Source organism: Microdochium trichocladiopsis (genome assembly GCF_020744255.1).
Source record: "Microdochium trichocladiopsis strain MPI-CAGE-CH-0230 chromosome Unknown B0I36scaffold_9, whole genome shotgun sequence".
NCBI classification, from domain to species: Eukaryota; Fungi; Ascomycota; class Sordariomycetes; order Xylariales; family Microdochiaceae; genus Microdochium; species Microdochium trichocladiopsis.
The window spans coordinates 446,846-473,846 of record NW_025763552.1 but is presented as its reverse complement, the minus strand read 5'-3'; the positions used below and the strand labels follow the sequence as shown (position 1 = coordinate 473,846).

General features: G+C 54.9%; 10 protein-coding genes across 10 annotated transcripts; 8 read left to right on the top strand and 2 right to left on the bottom strand.

Annotated features, from left to right (window-relative positions):
* Window positions 1-188: 188 nt before the first annotated feature.
* B0I36DRAFT_387048 (uncharacterized protein) lies at window positions 189-4,762 on the bottom strand (the record flags this gene model as incomplete). Its single annotated transcript, XM_046161137.1, has 3 exons — window positions 189-1,369; window positions 1,456-2,342; window positions 3,845-4,762. 3 exons carry the CDS (start codon window positions 4,760-4,762, stop codon window positions 307-309), a joined length of 2,868 nt encoding a protein of 955 aa, XP_046008035.1. The 3' UTR covers window positions 189-306.
* Window positions 4,763-4,855: 93 nt separating this feature from the next.
* Window positions 4,856-6,551, top strand: B0I36DRAFT_331503 (uncharacterized protein). Its single transcript, XM_046154990.1, has 2 exons — window positions 4,856-5,467; window positions 5,558-6,551. Exons 1-2 carry the CDS (start codon window positions 5,140-5,142, stop codon window positions 6,403-6,405), a joined length of 1,176 nt encoding a protein of 391 aa, XP_046008034.1. The 5' UTR covers window positions 4,856-5,139; the 3' UTR covers window positions 6,406-6,551.
* B0I36DRAFT_295097 (fungal-specific transcription factor domain-containing protein) lies at window positions 6,552-9,119 on the bottom strand. Its single transcript, XM_046151840.1, has 4 exons — window positions 7,968-9,119; window positions 7,374-7,893; window positions 6,947-7,306; window positions 6,552-6,853 (listed from the first exon to the last, which is right to left on the bottom strand). Exons 1-4 carry the CDS (start codon window positions 9,055-9,057, stop codon window positions 6,646-6,648), a joined length of 2,178 nt encoding a protein of 725 aa, XP_046008033.1. The 5' UTR covers window positions 9,058-9,119; the 3' UTR covers window positions 6,552-6,645.
* Window positions 9,120-9,522: 403 nt separating this feature from the next.
* B0I36DRAFT_295094 (major facilitator superfamily domain-containing protein) lies at window positions 9,523-11,265 on the top strand (the record flags this gene model as incomplete). Its single annotated transcript, XM_046151839.1, has 4 exons — window positions 9,523-9,756; window positions 9,830-9,933; window positions 10,009-10,142; window positions 10,229-11,265. The coding sequence occupies 4 exons, from the start codon at window positions 9,523-9,525 to the stop codon at window positions 11,233-11,235; spliced, it is 1,479 nt and encodes a 492-aa protein (XP_046008032.1). The 3' UTR covers window positions 11,236-11,265.
* Window positions 11,266-11,856: 591 nt separating this feature from the next.
* On the top strand, window positions 11,857-13,039 carry B0I36DRAFT_331500 (uncharacterized protein). The gene is made up of 5 exons (XM_046154989.1): window positions 11,857-11,894; window positions 11,960-12,006; window positions 12,073-12,086; window positions 12,182-12,244; window positions 12,354-13,039. Exons 1-5 carry the CDS (start codon window positions 11,876-11,878, stop codon window positions 12,964-12,966), a joined length of 756 nt encoding a protein of 251 aa, XP_046008031.1. The 5' UTR covers window positions 11,857-11,875; the 3' UTR covers window positions 12,967-13,039.
* Window positions 13,040-13,976: 937 nt separating this feature from the next.
* Window positions 13,977-14,870, top strand: B0I36DRAFT_366427 (uncharacterized protein; the record flags this gene model as incomplete). Its single annotated transcript, XM_046159301.1, has 2 exons — window positions 13,977-14,299; window positions 14,372-14,870. 2 exons carry the CDS (start codon window positions 13,977-13,979, stop codon window positions 14,868-14,870), a joined length of 822 nt encoding a protein of 273 aa, XP_046008030.1.
* A 758-nt stretch (window positions 14,871-15,628) lies between these two features.
* Window positions 15,629-16,936, top strand: B0I36DRAFT_376463 (TfdA family taurine catabolism dioxygenase TauD; the record flags this gene model as incomplete). The annotated part of the gene is made up of 3 exons (XM_046160456.1): window positions 15,629-15,766; window positions 15,821-16,553; window positions 16,689-16,936. 3 exons carry the CDS (start codon window positions 15,629-15,631, stop codon window positions 16,934-16,936), a joined length of 1,119 nt encoding a protein of 372 aa, XP_046008029.1.
* Window positions 16,937-20,016: 3,080 nt separating this feature from the next.
* On the top strand, window positions 20,017-21,604 carry B0I36DRAFT_331489 (uncharacterized protein). Its single transcript, XM_046154987.1, has 3 exons — window positions 20,017-20,378; window positions 20,462-20,910; window positions 20,987-21,604. Exons 1-3 carry the CDS (start codon window positions 20,102-20,104, stop codon window positions 21,290-21,292), a joined length of 1,032 nt encoding a protein of 343 aa, XP_046008028.1. The 5' UTR covers window positions 20,017-20,101; the 3' UTR covers window positions 21,293-21,604.
* Window positions 21,605-23,038: 1,434 nt separating this feature from the next.
* Window positions 23,039-25,835, top strand: B0I36DRAFT_387042 (beta-lactamase/transpeptidase-like protein; the record flags this gene model as incomplete). Its single annotated transcript, XM_046161136.1, has 4 exons — window positions 23,039-23,732; window positions 23,828-23,938; window positions 24,056-24,329; window positions 24,400-25,835. 4 exons carry the CDS (start codon window positions 23,039-23,041, stop codon window positions 25,406-25,408), a joined length of 2,088 nt encoding a protein of 695 aa, XP_046008027.1. The 3' UTR covers window positions 25,409-25,835.
* Window positions 25,836-26,027: 192 nt separating this feature from the next.
* Window positions 26,028-26,708, top strand: B0I36DRAFT_250615 (putative transmembrane protein; the record flags this gene model as incomplete). Its single annotated transcript, XM_046150558.1, has 1 exon — window positions 26,028-26,708. One exon carries the CDS (start codon window positions 26,028-26,030, stop codon window positions 26,706-26,708), a length of 681 nt encoding a protein of 226 aa, XP_046008026.1.
* Window positions 26,709-27,001: the final 293 nt, after the last annotated feature.

Here is a 27,001-nt window from a genome sequence, read left to right as displayed (position 1 = left end):
TCTGACAGGAATGAATGTGGATGACTCATTGTGTATCATATCTCACCTTGCATACAATTTGTCTAGACCAGTTCGAGAATTGGCCTCTATGCAATTACCTCCAAAGGCTCAACATTCTTCATTCGAGCGTCAAGGGGCATCAACGCACGGCTTCGCGAATTTGCGATCAAGAACGGTGGATCATGTCGCGCATTGCTGGACAGCTTGATCCACAACAAGACTGGATAAATTTGACAACACAATTCACGACCCAACCGCTGAGCAAGTCTTTCCCAGACAGGCATGCGTATGGATATACTCGCTCGCTCAAAATCTAAAGTCAAATATCAAGTCGCGCCCTTCTTCCCCCGCCACGTCCTTGCCCAACTGCCACCTTCTGTCTAGTCCCTGTACCGCCAGACGCTCATTGCTGCGGAAAAGCTCAGCCAGGGCCCGCAAGTCTTCGCCGCTCTCAGTCCACAAATAGTGGAAGTCTTCGCCGGGCCTGCTGATGTACGCAAAGTCCGGGTGCGTCGACATGTACGAGAGGTTATGCATGCCGAGGAACTCGAGGTCCGGGCAGTGCCGGGGCATCAGAGCCGCGAAAATGTCTGCCCAGTGGCTGCTGCTGATGCTGATGTCGCTGCTGCTTGTGCTACTTTGGCGATCACCATCCTCGACGTGGGCTTGGCTGCCAGCAGTGGCGGCGGCCTTATCGGCATCGGCACGAGCATCGGAATCGTGAACAATACGAACGCGGCAGAGGTTGAGGCGCCGTATGGGCGACGCGGCTGCGCTGGCGGCGTGTGCAAGTCTTGTACTCTCAGGGGGTGGTGGTGATGGTCGGATCATACGCGCAAGGGACGCCGTGCTCGTGTTTATCCTGGACAGCCCGAGAATTTGAAGACCCGTCCTTGTCCAGTCTCGCAATCTTCGCTGGTCCTGTGCCGAAGAGTGATACGCCTCGTCGCTTGCCGTAGCAGGACCGCCGCCACCGCTACCACACGATGCATCCCTTCCTTGTCCATCTATAACCCGCCAAAGCTGATCCAGACTCAGCGCGTGCGTCGCCTCGATGTACAGCGCCTCGACGGTCCTGCAGCTCGCGACGAACCGCCACAGGTCCAGCTGGTGGTCCCGGTTCTTGTCACCGCGCAGCTGCAGGTTGCTCGGCGGATAGCCCGACACATACGGGTCTGTCATGTCGCCGTCGATCGCGGTGAGATCGAAGTTGTACCCAAATTCATGGCCCGTGTAGTCAGAGCTGCCGCACGGGCCGGTGGCGTCAGTGACGGCGACGAAGAGGTTCCGAAGGTGGGGGAAGAGGATCTTTGGTTGGGGTTGTCGTGGTGATCTTGTCGCAGTGTCGGCCGCCATGGAAGAGTCGTCGCTGTCGCTCCCGGTGTGTGGAAACAGGACGCCAAAGCTTCGCGTGCTGGGAAGCTCCAGGCGCAAGTCGACGAGACTCTCGCAAACGCTGTTCCCGCCTGGGTCCACCGGGTGGGCACAAAGAACAAGGAAGTCCTCAGGACGTCAATCAGTGCGTCCAGCGCGGGCAAGTCATAGCACTGTGCGCCGTGCTCGTCGTACCCGCGAATCCAGCTGTTCGCGGGGGGGAACTGGACACTCAAGGTCTTGACAGCAGAAGATTCATGTCCGGCCACTTGGTGACAGCGCTGCAAAAAGACTCGGAGAAGTGCGTGCTTCTGGTCGTCTCTAAGCCTTGATGGATGCCCGACTTGGCTCTCGTCTGTTCTCTGAGGGCGCGGGCGAAGCTGGAGGTGCCGGGGCCTGTAGGAGCTCCTCTCCGGGTCCGAGTCCGAGTCCTCCAGGTCGGCCGTGTCTCTGAAGTTTCCAAGCGCGAGCGCCTCGTTCTCAAATGTCACTCCGGCGCGGAACTCTGAATCATACGTATAGTAGCGCCTGAAGGGACGAATGTGTGCGTCACCAGCCAGGATGACGACGTTCTTAGGAAGGACTGGAACCTCCTGCTGTCCCTTGTCTGCCTCTGCACGGCCGGCAGCCGTGCACAGCACGATGGCCCCAGTCACGGTGTCCATGTAGTCCAAGTCGAGAGTCAGTATCTCGTGCTGCCGGAGCAACTTGCGCACACTGCGGTTCCATGATCGGCTTACGAGTCGCAGTCGCCTCAGCGCCGCGACGTCGGCCGCAGTAGGGCGGGCAAGAATGGCGGAGGTGACGGTGTTGGCCCTGCTGCTGGTGGCGATGGGATTGTTTGGACGCTTGAAGTCTGCATGTACGACCCTATTCCACATGCCGCGCTTGCCCTCTCTCCATTTGTCGTTGTACCCGTGTAGGATGAGGGACTCGCACTCCTCGCCAGTCACACAGCTGGCGACGATCTAGCAGTGAATGCGGTGTCAATGCTTTTGGTCAGGCGTGTCTGGCCAATGATCACAACTTGCCTGATCGACAATCTCTTGGGGAAGCTGCATTGTCATTATCAATCGCGTGGCAGTTGTCGAGTGGCTGACCTGATACAGGCCAGTGTATTGCCCTGGTTGGATGTTGGCATGAAGAGGGTTGGAGGAGGACTGTGAGCTTTCTGTGGAGCTTGGCCCCTTCCCTGACTCGGCTGAACGAGCACGTGCAGAGCGCGTGTGGGGCCAGGCTGGGCCGCAGCGTTCACGACGAAGAAGAAAGAGGAGAATCGTTGAACGGACAATGGAGCGACGCTCGTCCGCATCGTCTTCATAATCATGGGACTTGTTTCATTACATTATAGTAAAGAGTAGGCTCAACGACACACATAAACTTCTTCTACTGCATCAAGGACTTCGGAATCTACGGCTATGTCTGTCTAGAACCTTGTTTTTAATAAATTAGAGTAGTTCCTATGCTGACGATTGTGTATTAAATGCGCACTGCTACAGAGTACGTGTGCAAATGCTCCACATACTTTCTGGAGGAACTTACGAGCGGCCAATGGCACTTCACATTCTGTGGCAGTCCTAGATTAAACGAATCAGATGTTTGCCAGTTCCAGCATCGTATTTATGGCCGATGTGAGGGATGTTGATATCGGACGGTGAGCCCTGGAGTATATGCTCCCGCGCAAACTTATCAACCCATAGAGAAAGCTTGGTCATGCCAATGCGTTTGAACGTGCCTGGGTCATGGCCAAGAGGGTTGGATGAAGACTCAACATCGTGGACCAAGAGAAGGCAGAAGGTGTACTTCGATTCTTCCGGTTCGACTCTCTCGCCCATGGCAACGGGTAAGCAGTATATCTCGTCCAAGTTGAAGATGTCATGAAACCTTTCGTCGTCGTCAGGATAGTCGAGATAGCCATTTGTGTGTTTCTCAAGGTGTAGCTCGTCTAACTTCAGTCCCGGTACGTTGATGTCGCGATCGCGCAGAAACCATCTGTGCCGACTTGCTGATAACTTCTCAAGCCTTACACGCCGGATGTGGCCCCATAATTCAATATTCGCTCCTTCGACGAAGCCGAATTTGTCACCATTCTCGTGGAAGTCGTTGGCTTCAGCAGATTAGACATCAATTAGGATGTCTCTATCGGTGACTTCCCCACAGACGATCCCATTTCCGAGATCTGCGTCTATGGCTGCCCAGGAAAATGATGGCGCACGGTATTCCTCTGGCCTCTTGGAAGGGTTGTCGAAGTAGCTTGAGAGCCCAAGGGCAGAACCGGGAGGATGGAAGACGGGCTCAACTTGCACAACGTCGACAATAACATGTGTATGTAGAAAGCGATAATTATCATTTGCAATCGTAATGCAAAATCTCCTAGAAGCCCATATCATGTGCAAGATGGGTCGGGGAGAGATCATTCTACCAGATCTACGCTTAGGACTTTCCGATTTGAGCCCAACAACACTCTGACCTGAGGCAAGCCGGCTTTCGGCCGCCGTAGTCCGTCAAGGTACAGCTCGTATGCTGGCATGTACACCTTCACAAAGGGCACGACCTGCTGATCTGTTTGGCCAGTGCCCTTGGTCGCACGCAAGGCATTCTCCTGTTGGATCCGCCACCGATAGACATTCTGAAGCATGGGTGTGTCGAGGTGTACCAGAATATCGAATCGAGCGCGGCTCATGAAACCCTGATTATACCTTGCAAGATTGGTGTTGACTTCCTGAATGTGGTTCAGGGGATGCTTGTGTAGTTCCATTGTGGACATTATTCCGTCGTCATCGGCTTGAGCAATGTCGCCATTGTACTTGTCGGGCTTAGGTGTTGCTGTCTCAGCCAGTTCTTGGGCTGCCGTCCATCTGCGGGCAAGTTCTCTGTCGTCCAGAGCTTCAAACCCCAGACACCATCCTTCGAAAATGAGGATGTCGACCGGTGGTTCCGCCGACACAACTTTCCACTCACTCTCCGGCACTCGATCTCCTTCGCCGTTGTAGCGACTCTTGTCAAATGCTGGAACAGCGATATCCTGTCCACTCAGCAGTGCCGAAAAGAAGCGCTGGGCGAGGCTCTCATCATGGGTTCCCGGTTGGCCACGGTTTCGAAATAGCTTGTTATCCTGATTCGCGTGCCGCACTTGCACCAATCTATCGTGTGTGCTGTAGAGGTCGTCTATGGACAGGATGACCACTTTCAGGCGATGGCGAGAGCGAAGAGCGTCTGCAAGGCTGGCAGCCCAAGTCGACTTTCCAGACCCCTGCATGCCAGATAGACCGAGAACGAATGGTCTTGGTCCATTGTTCATGGCTTGACCCTCATACTGCTTATGGTGCTCGAGTCGCCGGAGGACATGTTCTAGTACATTGTTGATGGCAGATTGATCGATCGCCATGGTCTTTGGGTCAGGCAGGTTTAGTGAATGTTGGTGTAAGTTTTGCGTGTATCAGAAGTGCGAAAGGGGTGTCCGTCATAACCACCTTAAGCGCTGACCACGGCTGCCATTGCATAACTACCTTAGGTAGCATGGCGCTGTGTGTGTGTGTGCACATGTGTCGACCAAACCATCCAAGTGAGTCCCTTGGGTGGACAGCAGGCTCCAGTGTGTCTCCATATCGGACAAAGACAAGTCCGGGTCCGTCCGGACTTTGTAAATGCCGGCTCCACCACGGGCTTGACGCCCTCGGAGTGGCTTCCTTTCCTCCATGGAAACAAAATCCACCGATTTAAATATTAGGATTGCCACTCCTCTGTCCAAGCATTTCTACATCAATGATCGACGATCTGCTTGACCCCCCAAGAGTAGGCACAGAAACCATCACTCAGCTGCCATCCATCATGTCTCCTTCAACAGTCCCCGTTTCCAAGACTTACAGCATCGCCTCCATCCCCGCGGACGGCATCGGCCCGGAGGTCGTCAACGCTTCCATTGATGTTCTCCGCAGCCTTTCAGAAACCCTAGGCACCTTCGAGCTAGAGTTCAAACACTACGACTGGAGCACAGCGACATACAAGAAGACGGGCAAGTACATTCCGGATGGCGGTCTCGAAGAGCTAAAGAAGCACGACGCCATCTTTTTCGGTGCTGTCGGCGCCCCAGGTTCGTCAGCCCTTGATTCTGAGACACGGGTAATCTCGTTGTGCTGCTGTTCTCACACGAGCTAACACACCTGATTTCCTTTTGTGCTAGATGTTCCTGATCACATTTCCCTCTGGGGCCTCCGCCTTGCCATCTGCCAGCCTTTCCAGCAGTATGCCAACGTGCGACCAACCAAGATCTTCCGCGGCACGCAATCTCCCCTGCGCAACTGCAAGACCGGCCAACTAGACTGGGTCATCGTTCGTGAGAACAGCGAGGGCGAGTACGCGGGCCAGGGGGGCCGCTCGCACCGCGGCCACCCATGGGAGACCGCCACTGAGGTCGCCATCTTTTCGCGGCACGCAGTCGAGCGCATCATGCGCTTCGCGTTCGAGACGGCCGACAAGCGCCCACGCAAGCTGTTGACGGTGGTCACAAAGAGCAACGCGCAGCGTAACGGCATGGTGCTCTGGGACGAGGTCGCCGCCGAGGTTGCCAAGGATTTTCCCCAGGTCACGCAGGACAAGATGCTCGTCGACGCCATGACGTGCCGCATGGTGCTCAACCCGGAGTCGCTCGACACCATCGTCGCCACGAATCTGCACGCCGACATTCTCTCGGACCTGGCCGCCGCGCTCGCCGGCTCGATTGGCATTGCGCCGACCTCCAATTTGGACCCGACGCGCACGTTTCCCAGCATGTTTGAACCGATCCACGGTTCGGCGTTTGATATCACTGGCAAGGGCATTTCCAACCCGGTTGCTACTCTGTGGTCCAGTGCGGAGATGCTGGCGTGGCTCGGTGAGCAGGATGCTAGCGATAAACTGCTGAGCTCGGTCGAGCGTGTGTGTGAGGCGGGCGTGGTTACCGCAGATCTGGGAGGTACTGCCCGGACGGTCGACGTGGCCAATGCAGTGATTGAGGATATTCGGAAGTCTTATGGTACCAAGAGCAAGTAAAGTCCTCAGAGTCTGGAGCAACGTGGAGTTAGGCGATGAATAGGCGGCTTTGTAAGTTAGAAGAGAAGAAGCTCGACTTGGAGCACCTTACACATGCAGAAATCACACACACCTCTCAACTTGTTTATTCGAAAGGCTTTGCAAAGATGGTTTTGTGCTTGCGTTTCGCGCAAGAATAGTGCTTACACGAGTGCTGCTATTCTTGGGTGAAAATGTGCAATGATCCTTCTGCTTCACAGTTCACGTGTCCCAAGACTCAAAGTCCATATTCAACAGTCCCAGGTGGCTGAAGTTGGAGAAGTCAATCGCGCTGAGAGGATCAAAGTCGAACGGTGCTGCCCAAGCACCTGGGTTGGGTCTCGATGTGGCGGCTGCCGTTTCAGCGGACATGGAAGGATCTTGGGGCCGTAAACCTGGATGGCCCAGCGGAAGACCGCCATCATTACTCCTGGGAAGACTTTGGTAAGCTAGGGGTTTCATGGAAAGTAGTGCGGGCAATAATCGTATGGCGCGGGATGTTAGCTGATCCAGGTGTGCTTACGTGGAAGTGGTCTGTGGTGTTGGAAGAGGACGCATAGAACCCGTTGTTCCCTGTTGGAAACTCGGAGCAGCAGGCGGCGGAAAATCAGCTTGCGTATACCCTAGACCACGTCGGGTCGGTGTCGTGGATGACTGCATCGTTGGTGATGACTGAATCTGTGACATGGCTTGACGGGGCTGCTCAGGCTCATGGTTCGAGGTCGACGCCCTGCCAGAATCGGATCCAAAGGTCCTGCTGCCAGATGGCTCCTGCGACTGTAGCACTGATACCAGGTGCGCCAAAGCCTGCAGACAGAAGTCGGGCCACTGAGTACCACGCCTAGATAGCTGTTTGAGGATATGTCGTGCTTTCTTGGCGTATCTGTATCATGTTGACTATCAGTTTGTTGGTCCGGGGCACGAGGTCACACCACTGGATGCGTACATACCGAAATGCTGATGGTATAGGCGTGGCGTCTTCCAGAGCCGCAAAGACGAGGATGTAGGAGCTCATCCAGATCGACCAGGTGAGCAGTGGCCACACCATGGCATTTAGAGTGGTCGCCTCACTCTGCTGATGGCAGTAGGAGAAGACGGTGTCAATGATGGCTCGAGAGGCGCCAATGCAGGTCTGTAAAGCAGCACGGGACGATGGCGAGTTCGTCTTGGAAGCCAGCAGCGGACGATGCAGAGCAATAGTAGCTTCATGTTGGACTACTGCTAACAAGACTCGCTGTGATGAGGACAAGTGGTGGGGACTCTCGGGTCGTGAGTCAGCGTCCTCCTCTTCATCTTCACACAAGGCCTCGTTGACCTGATTAACCCATCGTGTCAGCTCGGATTGCACAATCATGGACTGGTCCTGAGTTTCGTTTCGTTGAGCAATAGACTTGTTCCGCAGTTCGAGGATCGATCCCCGGAGCCGTGCATGGTCAGACAAAAGACCGAATAGTATCAACTGATTTCCCCCTGGGGCTCGAGTATCAGCGATGCAAAGAGCTTTATTACCAAGTGGGAGAAAAGTCTGGGTATAACATGAGTACCTTGTTCTTGGCCCCTGGCACTGGCCTGTGCACTATTTTTGTGGTGATGCTCGTAGGTCGGTGGGCAAACATCAATATCGTCATCCCTGATGCTGAGCGGATGGCCTAACGACTGTGATACCATACGCTCGAGCGAATAAAGCGACCACCAAATGCGCTTCCGCATCATCGCTTCATGACCCGAGAAGTTGGCGTAACGTCCGGGGCAGCGGTGTAAACCCAGGTGGAATGCCATGCGGACGATGACACCTCCAAGTCGAGATGCCATGTTGAAGCGAAGCATCGAGATGAGAAACAACTGGACGCACAGAGCGACCTGCACGCCCTTGACAGAGGCCGGAGACTCCATGGCAAAGACGAGACCGGATGCCGTGTCAGCCTGACTGAGAAAAAGAAAGCTTGCGGGTCGTGGTCTCACGGCCTTGCCGGACTGGCGTGCATCCGCGTGAGATATCGACACAAGTGCCCTGACTATGGTGGCATTGGGCTCGGAGACGTTGGACAAGCCGACCTGAGCGACGTTCTCAAACAGGTCCAGAACTTCTGGACCATGCAAGAATGGGAAGCAGGAATGCCAGTTGTCAAAATATGGCTGTGTCCAGACGACGAGGTCGTCAAAGGTCGGCATATTCTGACCGAGGTGGGGATCAGCTTGCCCGGAGCTGGCATCGCTGATGACCTCGTTGTCGCGCCAAAAGGGGGCCCGGGCAGTGGAGACCGCCGTGGGTGTGTTGACACTGGCCGGGAACAGCTCTGGGGACAAGAGCTGGTCGTCCTCGCCAGGAACGAGGTCACCGCTGGCCATTCGCGATATCCCGGGGCGTACACGAGCCAGAGCGTCCGAGACGACACGGATGAAGTGGATGCCGCTGGCACTGCCAATGAAGCGCGGATGTCCAACTGTGACGCCATCCCGCATCAAGCCCGTCTCGTGCGCCATGGCCGGCTCGTCGTTCACTCCCATCTTTTGCCGCTTCGGCCCGCGTGAGCTGGGTTCAGGGTACGTCTCTTCCGGGCCCCGATGCCCCGGTGGGTCTGGGCATGTGCTTGGCCACGGGTGCTCCGGCCCGGGACTTGTCTCGCTGCTCATGCTGTTTCTGTGCCGTATTACGCGCGGCAGTTCCGCGTGGATGGGCAGGGGCAGGATGCGCGAAGACGCGGTACGGGATCTCATGCGAGGGAGCGAGCGCCCAACTCCGCACTCTTCTGCGGGGTCAGCGAGATTTGGGGCAAGCGTGGGGTACTTTTGGAGGCGACGGACTTTTCTTTGGCCGCTGACAAAGACACGGGGTTCCCTGGCCGCCGCGGACTTGGAATAGACCGCCGCAGGGTTCCCCATGGGGAAGGATGCAATCACGATCGTTTGATCAGGGGGTTCGTGGGGCCTAGAACGCCGTATCCAAAGTTGCTTATTATGTTGGCATCATTCCACGTTGCACCAGACTGCTCTTCTGTGGTCCACGCTTACTCGGTCCTTGGAGCTTTCTCAGAAAATAAAACATCATCACCCTTGATCAACACCTGAAACACTGCACTGTCAGGTCTGGCTCGAACCATGACTCAATATCAACACACCAAGTCCGATGGCCTGGACTTTGCCAAAGGTCCCAGTGCCGAGCAAATTGAGCATTCCGAGCACAGGAAAGATTTGGAAAACAATGCCGTAGGAGCTGGCCAAGCCGACTACTCTGGCGCCGTCAAAAAGACCAGCGAAGTAGAAATCGCCCTCGTCCGCAAGCTAGACTTCCGCGTCATGCCAATTCTCTGGGCCATGTACTTCATGAACTACGTGCGTTGACTCCTTGCCTGTTTGAATTCTCACAGAAAGCCTCACTAACAGCCCTGAAACCCTACTCTTACAGCTCGACCGCAACGCTATTGCCAATGCACGTCTAAATCACTTGGAAAGAGATCTCGGCCTCGTCGGCACCCAATACAACACCTGCATATCCATCCTCTTCGTTGGGTAAGTTGCAACATCACAGTCAACTGGAAGAAAATACTCGAGACCGAAGTCCGCTATCTCTAACACCGTGTGTAGATATCTTCTCATGCAGATTCCGTCCAACATGTTCATGTCCTCGGGGAAAGTGCGCCCGTCCATCTACATGTGCTCATGCATGGCTGCCTGGGCCACCGTCTCGGCATTGACAGCCCTTGTAAAAGATTATCCTGGTAAGTGCCACTCGATTCATGCGCGAGCGAAGCAGACGCAAAGGTCTTGTGGGGAACGGGTACTGACTTCTTTCGATATCGTCCAGGTTTGGTCGCCGTGCGGTTCTTCTTAGGTATCACCGAGGCGCCTTTCTACCCCGGGGCACTGTACCTCCTCTCCATCTTCTACACCAGAAAGGAGATTGCTACGAGAATCTCCATCCTGTACTCCGGAAATATCTTCGCCACGGCTTTCGCAGGTCTCATCGCCGCCGCGACCTTCAATACCCTCGATGGCGCTCATGGTCTACAGGGCTGGAGGTGGCTCTTCATCATCGAAGGCATCGTGACGTTGGCAGTGGCCGTTGTCGGAGTATTTATGCTGCCTGATGCTCCATTGACCACCAAATGGTTGACCCCCGAGGAGCGACAGCTCGCACATGAGCGCATGATCAGAGACACTGTTGGTGACGAGGGCAGCAAGGGCACCCGCGCCGGATTTATGCAGGCTGTACGGGATCCCAAGCTTTGGCTGCTTGCGTTTATGCAGAACATGCATCTGTCTGCCTGTTCCTTCAACAATTTCTTTCCTACCGTCGTAGGTAGCCTCGGATTCAACAGCACCATCACTCTGGTCCTCACCTGCCCGCCGTATCTCGTCTCTGGGTTCGTCGGCTACGCCGTGGGCTACACCTCTGGCCGGTTTAACGAGCGCACCTGGCACATCACAATCAGCATGGGCGCGGCAATGGTGGGCTTCATCATCTCCTGTATCACCCTCAACACGCCTGCGCGCTACTTGTCATGCTTCCTGTTCGCCAGCGGTGCTTATGCAGTCAACTCGGTGATCTTGGGATGGGTGTCGGCGACCTTGGGCCAGACCAAGGAGAAGAAGGCTGTCAGTTTGTCCATTGTCAACGTCCTGGCCAACGCCTCCTACATCTATACGGCTTACCTCTACCCGTCTTCAGATGGCCCTCGTTACCTGCCTGCAATGGCTGCCAACTCGGCATTTGCATTCATGACCATTGCATCTGCATGGGCTTTAAGACTTTGGCTACAGCGGATCAATCGTAAGACAAGTGACCAAAATGGTCTACGGTTCGCCTACTAGGATATCTGGTCTGTGAGCCAAGCATGTGAGTGCGAGGAATACACAAGTGGGCGTAACTGGGAAATGGTTGCCTGGTGTTCTTCACAGTTCCAAATGTATCGATAAACAAAGATTGGTGCCCCTCCGCAAAAGGACTGATTGATAACAAGCTTCAATTCCATGATGTTTGTCAAATCTGTCGAGCAGCACGCACTCAGCAGCTACGGATGCACTCCTGTGTCCTGCTGATCTTGATTCTTGACGCGTTTCTAGATTCTGAAGACCAAAGTCAAGTCAGACATTGCGGTTAGTCTCTAAGCATTAAAGCCCTTTGCACTCAAGCACGAGTCACGGTGGCGCGGCGAAGTTCAATGCTGGCGCTGTGCATATCGTGACGCTCGAGTCAGTTGCGCCAGTAAGGCCCAAGTTAGCCCCCTCAGCAGCATGTAAAACCCGGACATATCTTTGTCCGGGCCGGCAGACATTGGCCAATCATGGATCGCCCACCAAGCCTCGTCGCCTGCTCCACAACCCTAGGGGCACATGCCCAGAAGCTAGAAAAGCCCTTGGGGCGAACATAAATTCCCCTCCCTGGACTTAAGTAAGGCCGCAGCGCACCCTGTAATCTAATTATGGGTTGGCCCCAAACGGTGTCGCGATTATGGCCGATCGGCCATTAGGTGCGCATATGCACATCGTTCATACCCCGCACACCAAACTATCGGAAACACTGACCAGCAAACAGAATCTGCGCCAATTGCTTGTGAGCTATGCCGCACCAAAAAGCAGAAGGTCTGCGTCTACTAGCCTTTCCCGTGTGGGTTTCGGACATTACTTACCAAGTTATTCCGTCGGCAGTGTGATCGTAAGAGGTCGGTAAATGGGGGTGTTAATTTGAGATCCACCACGACAGTTATCACAAAGATTATTGGCTGAGTATCAAACATTGTTAACTTGAATGCATCAGGCCGGTATGCAGCAATTGTCTCAAAGCCCCCAATGGATGCCATTATCTTGAGCAAAGTCGAAGGTACGTCTATTCATGCACAAGCCCATAATGCGAGCGGGAGGTAATTGTCAACGATGATCACCATGTGTCTACTTTATAACCTTGAGCTAATCAAGCGAACTCTTGCCAGGGGGCTCCCAGCCGGTTATCTTCATTCCTTAGAGCAGCGACTAGCCGATACAGAAAACGCTCTCTACTTTGCACTATCAGAACTACTCCGAGGGATTCCTGAGTTGGGCGACTACAGAAGTGCAGCAGCACAGGTTGCAAGACCAACCCAGTCCCAATCCAAGGCAGATGCCATACAGGCATGGACGAAATGGCCCTTGAACAACCGTGACCAAGCATGCGCATGGTTTGCTTTCAAGCACGGCCAGGCGGGATCGACTCAATCACCATCAGCGGGGCCGCATGATCCAGGTGCGAGACCAGGCATCTCACCGACGACCAGAGAAACCAGATCAACAGCACCCGCAAGCGCAGCTGCACTGCAGTGGACAAACCATACCGAAGTTGTGAGTGTGCACGAGGATGTGGCAGCAGTCGATCTGCTCAATGACGCTCCGCCGATGTGGACAACACCGCCGCAGCAGGACACCATCACCAGCCAACCGCAGTCACAGACCTCCCTTCCAGCACAGAATATCACAACCGCTCTACCTTCTTCTTCCCCTTCTTCATCCAGAAACGTGGGTAGTAGGGCTCGATCTCTAGCTCGGGAGAGAAAGACGACATATTTTTGAGTTTGACTCCATGGCTCGTCTTGTTACACGTGAAGGTTAGCGAAAATATCGAAATGTGCAAGGCAAATGAATCATTCGTAGCCTCTTGTGACATCTCTTCTATAAAAGCCCCCCGTTCGCCGCCGCCTGATGCAGATATACCTCCGTGCTTGAACGGGCGTTCGAGGCGCGGTGGCCTAAACGGCAAACACGGGGTTCTGAAGCTGCGTGAGCCCGGCATAACCTTGTCCGTGAGCGCCAGCCGTTGCAACGGCTGAAGGCACCCTCTCTTTGCCGAAACTCCGTGGTCATTGGAACGCCTTGGTAGGGAAGTTGAGTGCGTTGCAGGATTTTCAAGTCGTGTCGCTTTGTCGAGCCTGCCTGACGAGGCAGTGTTGTTGTTTTCTGTTGAAGAGTGCCTAAGGACGAGTGAGGGGATAGACCAACCTGTGGTACTGTGAACTCTGCTGGCGGCGTCGTGTGTGAAACTGTCAGAAGGTTATTTCCTTCTCCATCGGTGGCCATGGTGATCCTGGGCATATAACCATGCGGCCTCCAGCCAAGGGGGTCCGGGGGTCCAGGGGGTCCAGGTTCACAGGCTTCGCACTGGTCCGATTGGAGATTGTGTTTTGGGGGGGCCGTGTAACGGATCCTAAAAACGCGACGTCATTTCACCCTGCCCGTGTCCGTCATTGGTGGTGGGAAAAGCTGCAGCACCGAGCGATAGGCCTTAAAGACCAATTAAACCATACGAGAACGCGGGCGAATGTCGATTTCGGTGTCTCAACCGAGGGTCGCACATGCGCCAAGGCAGATAGGCAGATGAGATCACACCTTTTCCCAGCTTGCCTGACGTCTCTGTCCGCGGCGCCCCCTCCTGTCTCTGACGTGCTTAAGCTCGAGGGTGCCTGGACTGACCTAGCTCATGAGCTGTCAGCACCTGAGGCTCCGTCAGCCACCAATTTGATACACGGGGTGCTCGAAGAGGCACACGCCGTGCAAATGAGCCCTCTTCAATTCGGAGCCTCGCAATGGAGGTCGTCAACCATCACGAGGGGCTACAAGTCGACGAAGGTCGCTATCCTTCCCCTCAGCAGCATTACCCTTCGGCAAACCCACCATATCCCTATCCCGAGAGAACACCAGAGAGTGGTCTGATCCCATCTACGTACCACGGCACGCCATCACCCAAACCCGAGTATCAATCAGTTCATCAGGTTGTCCCTCCTCAGAAGGTGCCCCAGAGAAGGCCTGCGTGGCTCATACCAGCACTGCTTGGCGGCCTGATCGCTGCATTCATCGTCGGAGGCGCTGTGGGCGGCGGGCTGGGTGCGACACTCTCGCAATGTCGAAGGTAAGAGGTCTTTCTCTGACACATCATTGATCTTGTCTGCGACCTCTGACTCCGATTTCCTCGCCTTACCAGTCAATTAAGCTCCGAAAGCACGACTCCCTCACCAACAGAAGCAGTGCCAGCAGTCCCATCCTCCTGCTCCAATACTTCAGCCCCGACGATTAGTAACGGACTACTCCTGGACTACGAGCCCCCAGCAGCCACAGAGATCTACAATGTCAAGGTAGACTGCGCCAAGTTGAACTCCTCGTTGCAGATTAGCCAGTTGAAGGACAAGTACGTGGTGCAATGCTCCATGGACTACCCTGGCGCAACCTACTCGGACGGAGACAACAAATTCTGCCTTGCCGACATTGCCGCGCTACGGGCGTACTCGTTCCAAGATTGCATCGACGCCTGCTCCTCGACCTCGAGGACGTCGTTCAGCTTGCGCATGGGCGTGAAGTGCAAGTCTGTGACCTTTGGTCGGACGATGAAGGGCCAGAACTCGAACTGCTGGCTCAAGAACGGGACACTGATCGATGGCCAAGGCATTTCAGATGACCAGTTTGTGAGCGCGCGCTTGAAATAAACAAGAGCTTCTTAAGAAGATACAACCTGAGCACCACGCCTGATATCTATAATCCGCATGGACGGCGTGGACTCTTGCCCAGAATTAGCCCCCATTTGGGTGGGAAAGGATGATGTTGGACGTAATAACTGGCCATTGGAAGCTGCGAGGATTCAACAGGCGGACAGAAGAGTAAATACAATTCAGTAGACCAATTACAACTACCACACATATAATGGCCCTCCCTCGTTTAACAGGCCTCGAATGAGATCAGCAATAGGCAAGAAAGCGAGCCCTAATTGGTGGCCGGAGGCTTGGTAAGCCTTTTGGGCAGCTACAGGCTTAGCCTCCACCTCCACGACCTCGCTCATCAATACACACTCCAATCACGCCATTCACGCTTTCGCGCGGGGTCACGCCCAATCGGCGCAAACCGGACTCGCAGCAAGAGGTGTCGCAATCGCTCAGTGCTGTTGGCGTTCTGGGTGACCCCCAACCCCGTAACGGCCACAATCAGTGCCCCTCCGCACGCTGATTGGAGACGCCGGGGGTCGCGCGATGTTGACCATGCGCTTGCACCATTTTGGTGCGTGGGTCGTCATCTGTTGGAGGTGGCAAGCTTGGTACGCGCGACGGCGACGACAGTCTGGCATAAAACTGTCTGGATCCTCTCAGCTGGAAGTGGAATATCCACAAGACGAAGTTGTTTCTGTTTTTCTGGGCTTGCAAATAACCATTTGTCGGAAAGATCCATTCTGGCAGTGCATACATCAGCAGTCATGGCTCCCTCTGCAACGACCACGCAGACCCTCAAAGCGTCAGAACTGCCGAAGCCGGCCAGCAGCTTTGGCCAGTACAAAGTTATTGCGTCGTACACCTTGTCCGAAGAGAAGGAGCTCGGCGAGAATGGCGCGACCGTGGGTTTCTCCCCGACTAGGAATCGGCTGAAGTAGCACACTGACCTTGAGCAGTACCCTCACTACCTCCCGACGTGGAGCCCAGAGCAGAAATACCCTCCATTGCAGCCCTTCGAGCACGTCGAGCATGGCAAGGACGCCGACACTTCCTACCCGGATCTTTTGCCGGCCGGCACCAAGACGACCGATCTGACGCCCACAATCGGCACCGAGGTCCACGGCATCCAGGTCAGCAGCCTGTCCAAGGCGGGCAAGGACCAGCTGGCGCGCTTCGTCGCGGAGCGCAAGGTGGTTGCTTTCCGGGACCAGGACTTTGCCGACCTGCCCATCCAAGATGCGCTCGATTTCGGCGCATACTACGGCAGGCATCACATTCACCCCAGCTCGGGATCGCCCAAGGACTACCCAGAGATCCACCTCGTCCACCGGGGCGCCGACGACAAGACCCACGAGACCTTCTTTGAGACCCGCACCAGCTCGGTCGCCTGGCACAGCGACGTGAGCTACGAGGCGCAGCCGCCCGGGACGACGCTCCTCTACATCCTGGACCGTCCAGAGACTGGCGGCGACACACTCTTCGTCAATGCCGTCGAGGCGTACAACCGTCTCAGCCCCTTGTTCCGAGAGCGCCTGCACGGGCTCAAGGCCGTGCACTCGGGCGTCGAGCAAGCCGCTGCGGCGAGGGCTCGCGGGTCCATTGTACGCCGCGAGCCTGTGTCGCACGAACACCCGATTATTCGCACGCACCCAGCGACCGGCGAGAAGGCAATATACGTGAACCCGCAGTGTGAGTACTCAACTGTCCCCCTTTACCTACATTGCTTGTTTTCCTTGTCTCTTCCCCATACTTGGTTGTTCCTGCCCATCAATCGCGACTGTACCTGTTGTTGGCGAGGTTCAGGCTGCTGACAGATATCTGCAGTCACGCGATACATTGTGGGCCTCAAGAAGGAAGAGTCGGACGCGCTGCTCAAGTTCCTGTACGACCACCTCGCGTACGGCGCAGACTTCCAGGCGCGGGTCAAGTGGCAGCCGGGAACCCTGGTTCTGTGGGACAACCGCGTGACACAGCACTCGGCACTGGTTGATTGGACATCAGGGCAGCGCAGGCATCTTGCGCGGATCACGCCGCAGGCGGAACGCCCATTTGAGACGCCATTTGAGGGTTGAGAGACGTGGTGTGAGCCTGTTAGAGAAATAATAAGATGTGTTTTGTTGCTTTGCATTAACGTTAGTTTGACTTTATCGATTGTCAGCGCAACACGCACCTACTAAAAGAATCCGTGCGCGCCCTACCTAACTTTGACGCGTCGCGTCCTCCACCATTAACACCTCTAATTTTAATTAGCTACAACTAGGGCCTACGATGTCGCAATTACGTGAGTTTGGTACCATTGTATCCGGTAATTGTTAGAAATGCTAGGATTTCACTCCCGAATAGCGTGCCTTTATACTTAGCGTAGTAGGCGTTAGCGCGAAATATGCTGAGATCGCGGAGGTATTCGGTACTAAACGGTAGCGGATTGGCGAGCAAATTACGAAGGCTACTAAACGATAGCGCCTTACTTCAAAACCCCGTTAAGGTGCGAAACTACTATTCCGAGGCTGGGTAATGTCCTGGGGCGGATGAGGGTTCTCCTGATCGGGGACAAAACAACCACCACGACCGAAGGGAGTTCACCGCTTGCCAGTTTCGGCGGTGTTTCCGGCGAGGTTCACTCTGGCCCTGGGCCAGAGTGAGGGCATTCCCAGATAAGGGGCCAAAGCAGATTTTCGACGGGGGAGCCAGCCACATCAACAACGCCCTGTTGATGCGACACTTGTGAGGGAATCTCTGATCATGGCATTGTCAGTCAATTGCGTACAAGAACGGGTGCAGAAGCGTAGGAATTCAATGGGGTGGAAAAATCAAGTCGGATTGGTGAAGCTGAGTGATGGATAATCTGGCTCCGTGCTATGAAAAACGTCACGATGGCTTCAAGCCTTAAGTAGTACTGTACAAATATGCCCCTGATCAGTCTATCCCGCACTGCCCTGACACAATATCCGTATGGATATGTCCGGATATGTTGTGATCCAACATATCCAGTTCTGCTGACATAATGAGATGCTTACGTAACCAGGGGTGTGCCCGTCCCGCGTGCATGACCTGCCCTTGTCCTTGGCCCGATCTTGCGACCTGTTGGTCGGGTCGTCACAGGATTGCTCCCGCTTTATAAGGCTGGAGACCTGTTTATGTAGGATAACGCTGGGATTTATCGTGCTATAGTGTCACGATCCTGCCTCCGGGGTCAACCGTCTGGCAGGGCGCTGGGGTTGCTGTTCTGCAAGATAGGTAAAGCCTGTACAATAACAACTAACACTCTGCTGTCGTTCTCTCTCTGGGTTGTCGTTCGTGTCTCTTGGAAGAGATACCAGTCTCGGCAATTGAGTGACTAGTTCAAGTGTGGGTGAAACTGATACTTAGATTGATCGCTGAAGTACAAAGGTAATGACTGTCTACAAGGAGATCCTCCGTACTCTATATATCCTTTGTCCTTCATCGTGGTCATGACTCTGAGCCCGATGGTCGCGGCCAGGTCATGAATCTGGTCCTGATGGTCATGCAGATATTGGTGACCATCCTTCTTGGCACGGCGTCGGTCATGCAGATATGCATGACCGGTACGTACCTTCCTTATCGTCCCTTATCGTGCTTACATAAGAAACCTGTGACGGTGCTGCCACATGATCCGCCCTCGCCCTTGGCCTGATCCTGTGGCCTAGTTGTTTGGGCTCTTTCGCGCCCGTAACAAACATCCCCTGTTGGTTGGCCGTCACATATAGCTTCGACGGAGTGGCTCGAATCTTACGGCATTTGGACTATTGACTGGCTAGCTTACTCGCTAGATCTTAACTCTATTAAGTACGTATGGTAGCTTTTGAAGCGTTAAATCTATAGATAGGAACCTTATTTCTATTATATGAAGCGTAATATCTCCGATATTAAACGGGCTAAAGAGATAATTTAATCCGCGTAGGTAGAGATCCCAGAACGTAAGTGTGACGACCCGACCAACAGGTCGCAAGATCGGGCCAAGGACAAGGGCAGGTCATGCACGCGGGACGGGCACACCCCTGGTTACGTAAGCATCTCATTATGTCAGCAGAACTGGATATGTTGGATCACAACATATCCGGACATATCCATACGGATATTGTGTCAGGGCAGTGCGGGATAGACTGATCAGGGGCATATTTGTACAGTACTACTTAAGGCTTGAAGCCATCGTGACGTTTTTCATAGCACGGAGCCAGATTATCCATCACTCAGCTTCACCAATCCGACTTGATTTTTCCACCCCATTGAATTCCTACGCTTCTGCACCCGTTCTTGTACGCAATTGACTGACAATGCCATGATCAGAGATTCCCTCACAAGTGTCGCATCAACAGGGCGTTGTTGATGTGGCTGGCTCCCCCGTCGAAAATCTGCTTTGGCCCCTTATCTGGGAATGCCCTCACTCTGGCCCAGGGCCAGAGTGAACCTCGCCGGAAACACCGCCGAAACTGGCAAGCGGTGAACTCCCTTCGGTCGTGGTGGTTGTTTTGTCCCCGATCAGGAGAACCCTCATCCGCCCCAGGACAATATGCTGGATCGTAACATATCCAAGCATATCCTGGGGAACGCACGATGAAGGACAAAGGATATATAGCACCAGGAGGATCTTCTTGTAGACAGTCACTACCTTTGTACTTCAGCGATCAATCTAAGTATCATTCTCACCCTTCACTTGGCCTAGTCACTCAATTGATCCGAGTGTGATATCTCGCAAGAGACACGAACGACAACCCCCGAGACACGACAAGCACGGAGTCAGTATTGCATAAGGTTGCTACTTGCCTTAGTCAGAACATAAACCCCATAGTGCCGATCAGACGGTTGACCCCGGAGATCGGATCGTGACAGTAAGGTACGCGTACTACTATAGTTAGTGCTACGGCGTATTAAGGCCTGCCGAGATATATATAGCTGGTACACTAAGTATTAAAGCGTAGAAGCTACAGATTACGGGGATACCATCATTTAATCAAATAGACACTGTTTCGCTATATAAATCCGATTACAAGTTGGTCACTTCGTAATGGTGGTGCTTCAGATGTGGGCTGCGCACGGACTCTTTTGGTAGTGTAGTGTAGGCCAGGCTTTAAAGATGAGACGTACCTCAATCCTTGCCTTCGGCGTGAACCTTGACTTCCCCACCACCCCTAACGACGATCTCGTCAACACCACCAGCATACTGGAATCAACACACCTTCGCCTTCCCTCTGTGCCCTGAGTGAAGCTCAACAGCCATGCCCGATCTGGTCTTCCTCCTAACGACTGGCCAGTCTTCCGGGTCTTCCGCGCCTACAGACAAGAAAGTCGCCCGCGCGGCGGCCGCCAGGGAGGCACATGCCCGCAAGCGTCGTGCACGCACCGCCCAGTATCAAGCTCAGAGGGCAGCTTCTGGTAGCCAAGCGTTAACTTCAGCCACCAACCCCTGGGCGCTGCTTGCAGCCATGAGGGACGACCCGTTCGACACCTTCGCTCTCACGCTCAATCGGAACGAAAGGTTTCTCTTCGACCACTGTGAGTTCTTGCCTTTGTGTCTTGTTTGATCTTTCTACCAGGGGGCTTGCTCAAACAGCATGGATTTCTGACCTGTGGAGAAGACATCACGATCCTGATCCCAAACTGGCGGAGGCACGCCTCCACCACGCGCTCATCCCTTCACAGGCCCCGCCTCCGAGAACACGGAGACGGCGGCATCATGTACAACGACCTGGCACGACTTGCCATCACAGATACCGGCCTTCTCACAGCCACGCTGCTGGCCGCGTGTCGGCATATGTCTAGACAGCCTGGGTTAAGCTCGCCGCGGCCGGGAGTCGACGCGTGCGAGTACTACATCACGCTGGCGATGGAGTACAAAGCCCGGTGCGTGAAGAGCGTGATCGATGATATTGAAAGACGCAGGAGAGCAAAGGAAGGGCAGTGTAGGACAGAAGGGGCTGGTAACGGTGACCGTGACAACGAAACACCACTAGTCTGGGATAGGCAGAAGAGCGCGGGGGAGGACAACATGACGCTGACCAAGATCATTGTTCTTGCGTTGGACGAGGTACGTGATTTCCTTTTGGTCCGTCTCCATCGCACTTCCGCCTGGGGACACGGCACTGAGAGAGGAAATATCGTAGATTTGGCTCGGTGACATCCCTATGGCACGACATCACGTCCTCGGCGCCATGAAGCTGGTCGATCTCAACGGCGGGCCCGATACGCTGCGCATGGGAAGCTTCGTGGCAAACATGTTTGCTAGCTTTTTGAGCAGCTCGCTATTCTCAGCCACAAATCAAGTCGATGTAGGATCTACGAATCTGGGGGAGCGCGATAGGAGCGCAGAGGGGGTTGCTGGCAAGGACAGGTGTGTCAACCCGTGCGAGACAATTGGTCCCAGGTTCTTCCCCGATTCGTACAGGAAATGGATGAAGATGGGGACGTAGCTGTGCCCGGACATGAATTGCGACTCGGTGTCTGGTTTCAGCGCACCACGGCAATGGAGCCCATTGAGCTGCATCGTGAGAGCATGTTATACACCACTTGACCTCATTTTCGAGCGCGGTTGACCAAATTCTGCTCACTTGACCCTGTCCCAGAATCGCCTGTGCTAAGTCCGGCGCCGTGTCACACATTATGGCAACAATAGTTGTGCCTTGGGATATAAACATCTTTACGCAAAAATCTGGTATCAATGAGTCCAAGCAAGATAGGCAGGAGGCCTTTCTTTGCTTCCGACAGCATTGTGTTTGTGGCAATACACGCCTTGTTGCAGAATTGCAAAAGCGGCTACGGGACCTGGGTTGCTGACACGTTCATCACAAGGCACGTGATAAGCTGATGCTCGGGCCGCCACCCTTGCATGCGTTCGTCATGGCCAGTGTGACGACCCCTCCTTGGGAGACCACCTTCACCTTCTTGTCCAAGAACCAAGCCTGCCAGCACTATCTGCTCGAGCGCCAACCCCAACATGGCCGAGACTGCTGTCTGGCGCTCGGCGCCCTATTGCTGGGAATACAAGTTTGCAAAGGCATCATCAGCTACGTGAACACGATCCACAGCAAGTCAAAAGACATGCATGGTCTTGACATGAAAGCCAGGACCCTTGCCAGTACCCTCGATGCGATCGAAAAGATTCTCGAGCAGATTCGTGAAGCCTCTGCGGCAAAGTCGACAGCGACTGCAAATACAACAATGCCAATGCTTGTGGTACTTGGCCAGAGCCTGATGTCGTGTCGATCCGATCTGGACGAGCTGCAGGCATTTGTGACCAAGTTTGCTACGAGTCTCAAAATCAAAAATGCCAAGCCGAGACGTCTACAGAACTATCAAGTATGGGTTCCGCGGAGAGGAGGTCGCGAATATGGAGCGCAAGCTCAATAGCGTCGACTCCGTGTTGTGACTGGGACTCCAAACTCTCAACATGTGAGTCAAGTAGTCCTTGCAAATGTCTGACTCGCTCTCTGTTGTGGGTTGTGCCGCCGGCTACGACTCGGAAGTCTGCCATTTGTTTGAAAGCATTGTGACGACATGCAACAGTCTCGTTGCGGGCGAATTCTCCCAACAATGGTCAAACCAGTCTCCCGAGGGGAATGGTAGGGATTATGTTGACCCCTGCGATGCTCAATATCATTTACACTTCAACAATAATGTGGAAAGCGGCTTCCCGGTGCTAGCTAAAGTCGATGAGGGGCGATGCAGAAGCTGTGCATTATGGCGATAAGTAGCAAGCACTGCCCTGTGTATAGTTAACGCGACGAGGCGACATCGACAAAGACTGCAATTTCTGGGTTTCCCCAGAACTGCCGTCTCAAATGCTAGATCATTCCACGCGCTGTATAAATCGTTATCATAATAGAGGAGTGACCCAAAGCGGCAGGAGTAAGATTAGGCAGCCACGATACGATGACCAGGGGGTGATGCAAAGTTGACCAATTAACCAGCGAACCATCCGCCAAATCAAACAACCGAGAACGGGTAAACTAATCAGTTCAAAACCCCCGGAACCCTTGCTGTTGTGAGAGGGGCGCGACCATTTACAAATCTCAATCGCACGCACTGAGAGCTTGTGACCGGTCAGCCTACTCAAGCATCTGTCCGCATATCAAACTCACTGTCTGGGACTGCAAGAACTGGCCGCCAGCTGCTGCAATATGGCGCCCCCATCGTTCTGGCATAGGCCACTGCTCGCCATGGCCGGCTTTCTTATGGCGATGGAACTCTCCTCGGCGATATCCGCGCGCCCCTGGTCTGCCTCCTCCTCCTCCTCCTCCACAACAACGAACTGCGGGCTTGCCGGCCCCCAATTTCCCCGTCCCGCCAACCTGCATGCCCTGGCTTCCATCAAGACCACTGCAGCACGTTTCGCGGAGCTCCTGTCGTTTGCAATTCGCGAGGGTGGTTCTGACTGGGGCGTCATCGACTCGGTGGACACGAGTTTCTCAATCGGCGTGTTCACCACAGCCTCGGCTCCAGCTGACAGCGAAGAGGATGATGGCGAAAAGGGGGTTCAAGGCAGTGTCGCCGGCGTCGACTTCCTGTTCGAGCACCACCACCTCGGCAAGAATCACGGCTCCTTGCTCACGAGCCACGAGGAGGTTCCGGGCGCGGCACTCGGTGGGAAGAAGCTGAAGAAGAAGGCGCTAGACAGAGAGACGCTCTACCGCATCGGAAGCGTGACCAAGCTGCTGACCGTCTACACAGTCCTCGCGAGACTTGGACCGCGATACTGGACCGAGCCGGTGACGCGGTACATCCCCGAGCTCGCCGCTGCCGCTGCGGCCAACGACGAGCTCGGGGGTGGTGAAAGTGCCGCCCGTAGAGTCAAGTGGTCCGAGATCACGCTCGGTGCGTTGGCGAGCCACATGGCGGGTATTGCGCGTGACAGTGAGTCTCTACAGGCTGTTGATCCCTCGTGTAGCTGTTTCTAGTCTGACACACGACGACACCTTGCTATTTGCTGACCAAACGCTGGCTCGAAGATGGCTTCTTTGACTCTTCGCACGTCCCTAGCCTGGAACAGCTGGGCTTGCCGGTGTTGAAGGATTCGATGGAGTGTGGCAGCACGACGACGGAAGCGTGCACCTGGAAAGGTCAGTCAATAGATATGTCAACCTTGGCGGAGCGTACTGCGCCGTCGCGAGCTCATTGATATCGTGCGCAGCATTTACGCTGGCAGTAGCCTTTCTTCCATCACTGACGGCCTGTAGAGGCGCTCCACTTGATACTCGGACAGTTTCCGGTGTCATCGACGTTCCACGGTCCGATTTACTGCAACGAGGGGTTTCAGATTCTTGGCCGGGCTGTTGAGGCCATCACTGGAGAGAGTTTCAACAAGACCTTCCACGATGCCGTCGTGGCGCCATTGGGACTCAGGAGGATATTTTGGGTACCTCCAAAGCACGATGGAAACGCGATGAATGTGTCGGTAGAAGATCCCTTCGTTGGATATAACTTCAACTACGACCTTGGCTCATACAATCCGTAAGTAGTCACTAAAAACATCGCCTTATACTCTTGAGAGAGCGGAGTTATGCCTGACAACAGACCGCAGGACTGGTGGCACTGCCATGTCCTTGGGTGATCTCTCCGCTATCGGCAAATCCATTCTGAACTCTACCTTGCTCCCTGAGTCGACCACTCGGGAGTGGCTCAAGCCCGACACGCTCACCAGTAGCCAGTTCAGCGCAGTCGGCAAACCCTGGGAGATCACTCGCATGGAAGTACCTATCGACATGCACGCAGCAGCCGACGCCAACGCAGCCACGCGGCTTGTTGACTTGTACACCAAGAATGGAGGCATTGGAGCGTACCAGAGCTATCTCATCTTATCACCAGAGCATAACTTAGGTATCACCATCCTCACCGCGTCAAATCTCACCCGCGCCAGCGATCGCTATGCGCTGACCACAGCCACACTCAGAGAAATGGCTAAATCGGTGTGGGTCAGCGCTGCAGAGAGCGCAGCTCGTCAGGCGGCGGGCAGCAATTTCGGAGGCGTGTTCTCCGCCGGGGCAGACGACGATGACGATGACACGGCGGCTGTTGGCAGGGTCGAGCTTGCCCTGGTGCCGGGGCGCCAAGGCCTGGCAGTCAAGGCGTTTTCCTACAACGGCACGGACATGGTTGCACTGCTGGGACGCATAGCAGGCATCGCCGGTGCAGACCTGCACTACATGGGCCTGACCGGTGGTGGCGAAGTGTCTTTCCGGGCAGTCTGGTCTCGCCAGGCTACCACCAAAGAGCGTAGGCAGGAGAAGGAGGAGGCTTCCGAAAACCCAGACGAGAGCGATCACGTCCTGGAGGACTTCTTTGCCGGGGTCCCCAGACCTGTGCTGGGTCGCGATTGTGATTCGACATGGGGGGGTGTTGATGTGCTCAATTATGGCAATTTTGGGCTCGACCACTTCATCTTCACCACAGACGGCGGCGGGCGGGCGACGAAATTGACGCTGCCAGCTTTGAGGATCACCCTCAAGCGGCATGAGGACGAGGAGCACGACCGGGGGAAGACGCGGCCCTTTGTGGTCCCTCATGAGGATGGCATACAGCGAACACTGTAGCCGGTGCTGCTGCGAGTTGTGTGGTGTCACCGATGTGTGGCTGCAGCGGTGGTGCAATTCAAAGGCGAAAGCCAACCCGGCGATCTGACCGGTTCATGACGTGGCCGCCTTAGGGGTCTGGTAGCCGAGGGCGAGGCTCCGACCGTGCGGCTGACAGAAGTTTAATGCGGCTGGTAAGCTCGTAGGCGAGGAGAAAGGCATTCGGTGCGATTGAGATTAGCTTGCGACTTAAATGGGAGGACAGATCAGGAGGTGGTTTCTCAGTGTCCGTGGTCCGGCTATTTGTGTCCTCGACTGGCGTCGTCGTGAGGAGAGAACAGCCTAACTTGATAGCTTAAGGATTCATGTTGGAAATCCAAACACGTGGGGGATCCAACTCAAGGCGCACTCGCCAGAAGCCCCATCGTGTTGGATATACGAGAAGCAGAGTTTGCGATTTTGGTCGTTCAGGGTGATGTGGTTCCACCACTGCCGGCTGAGCAAGCTGACTCTCCTTGCTTTCGTAAACATGTTGCACGTTTGGGGTTTTGGAGAGCTCGACCTAAAAAGATGGCAAGTCTACGCCTGGCCTTGGCCGACCTTCGTTCCCCAAGACACAAATCAATGCAATGTCTGCGCAATGGACCACTCACGCCTGCACCACTTCATCATCGCCTCGTTTCTCAACGACCAACGCCCGCCTATGGTCAGCGAGATAGCCGCCCATTTCCAGACGGACACGACCGCAGCACGAGAGGCGCTTCGAGCTCTGGCAGACTACCACGGCGTCGTGCTGCACCCGCACTCGGACGAGATCTGGGTCGCGCACCCCTTCTCCGCAGCGCCGACAACCTGCGTCGTCTCCTCTGCCGGCCGCAAGTGGTGGGGCAACTGCGCCTGGTGCTCGCTCGGCGTCATGCACCTCGCCCGCGGCACGTCGTCCACCTTCACCACGAGGACCGGCGCCATCGGTGACGAAGTGACCCTCAGCGTCGAGGACGGCCAGCTGCGCGAGACGGACTTCGTGGTGCACTTCCCGGTGCCCATGCGCAACGTCTGGGACAATGTCATCTACATCTGCTCGGTCCAGCTCCTGTTCCGCGACGAGGCCGAGGTCGAGGAATGGTGTGCCACGCGGGGGATCCCCAAGGGCGACGTCCGCCCCGTCCAGCAGGTCTGGGACTTTGCGCGCGAGTGGTACGGCCGCCACGCCGATGCGGACTGGACCAAGTGGTCTCTGCACGAGGCCGTGGAGATTTTCCGCAAGCATGGCCTGACTGGGCCCACTTGGACGATTGGAGACGAGTCTGGACGCTTTTGAAAGTGACCAAGGGCCCATCCATGTGCCTCCGACGAGGATGCGACATGGTGCTCTCTTGAAAAACAGACCTTGCTTGTCGATGATGCTGCAGTTGGCATCACGGGACAACAGATCTGAGTCCGTTCCTGAGAAACGATAAAGAGCCCGAGAGAAACTCATCGCGAGTCTCAGATTCCGCAGGTCAAGCCGGGAAGTTATGTTCTATCCTTAGGAACAGGGTTGACAGCTCGGAGAATATATGCAGACGTGGAGAAATATAGGATGATTCGTTTTCAAGGCATGCAGTCACGTGC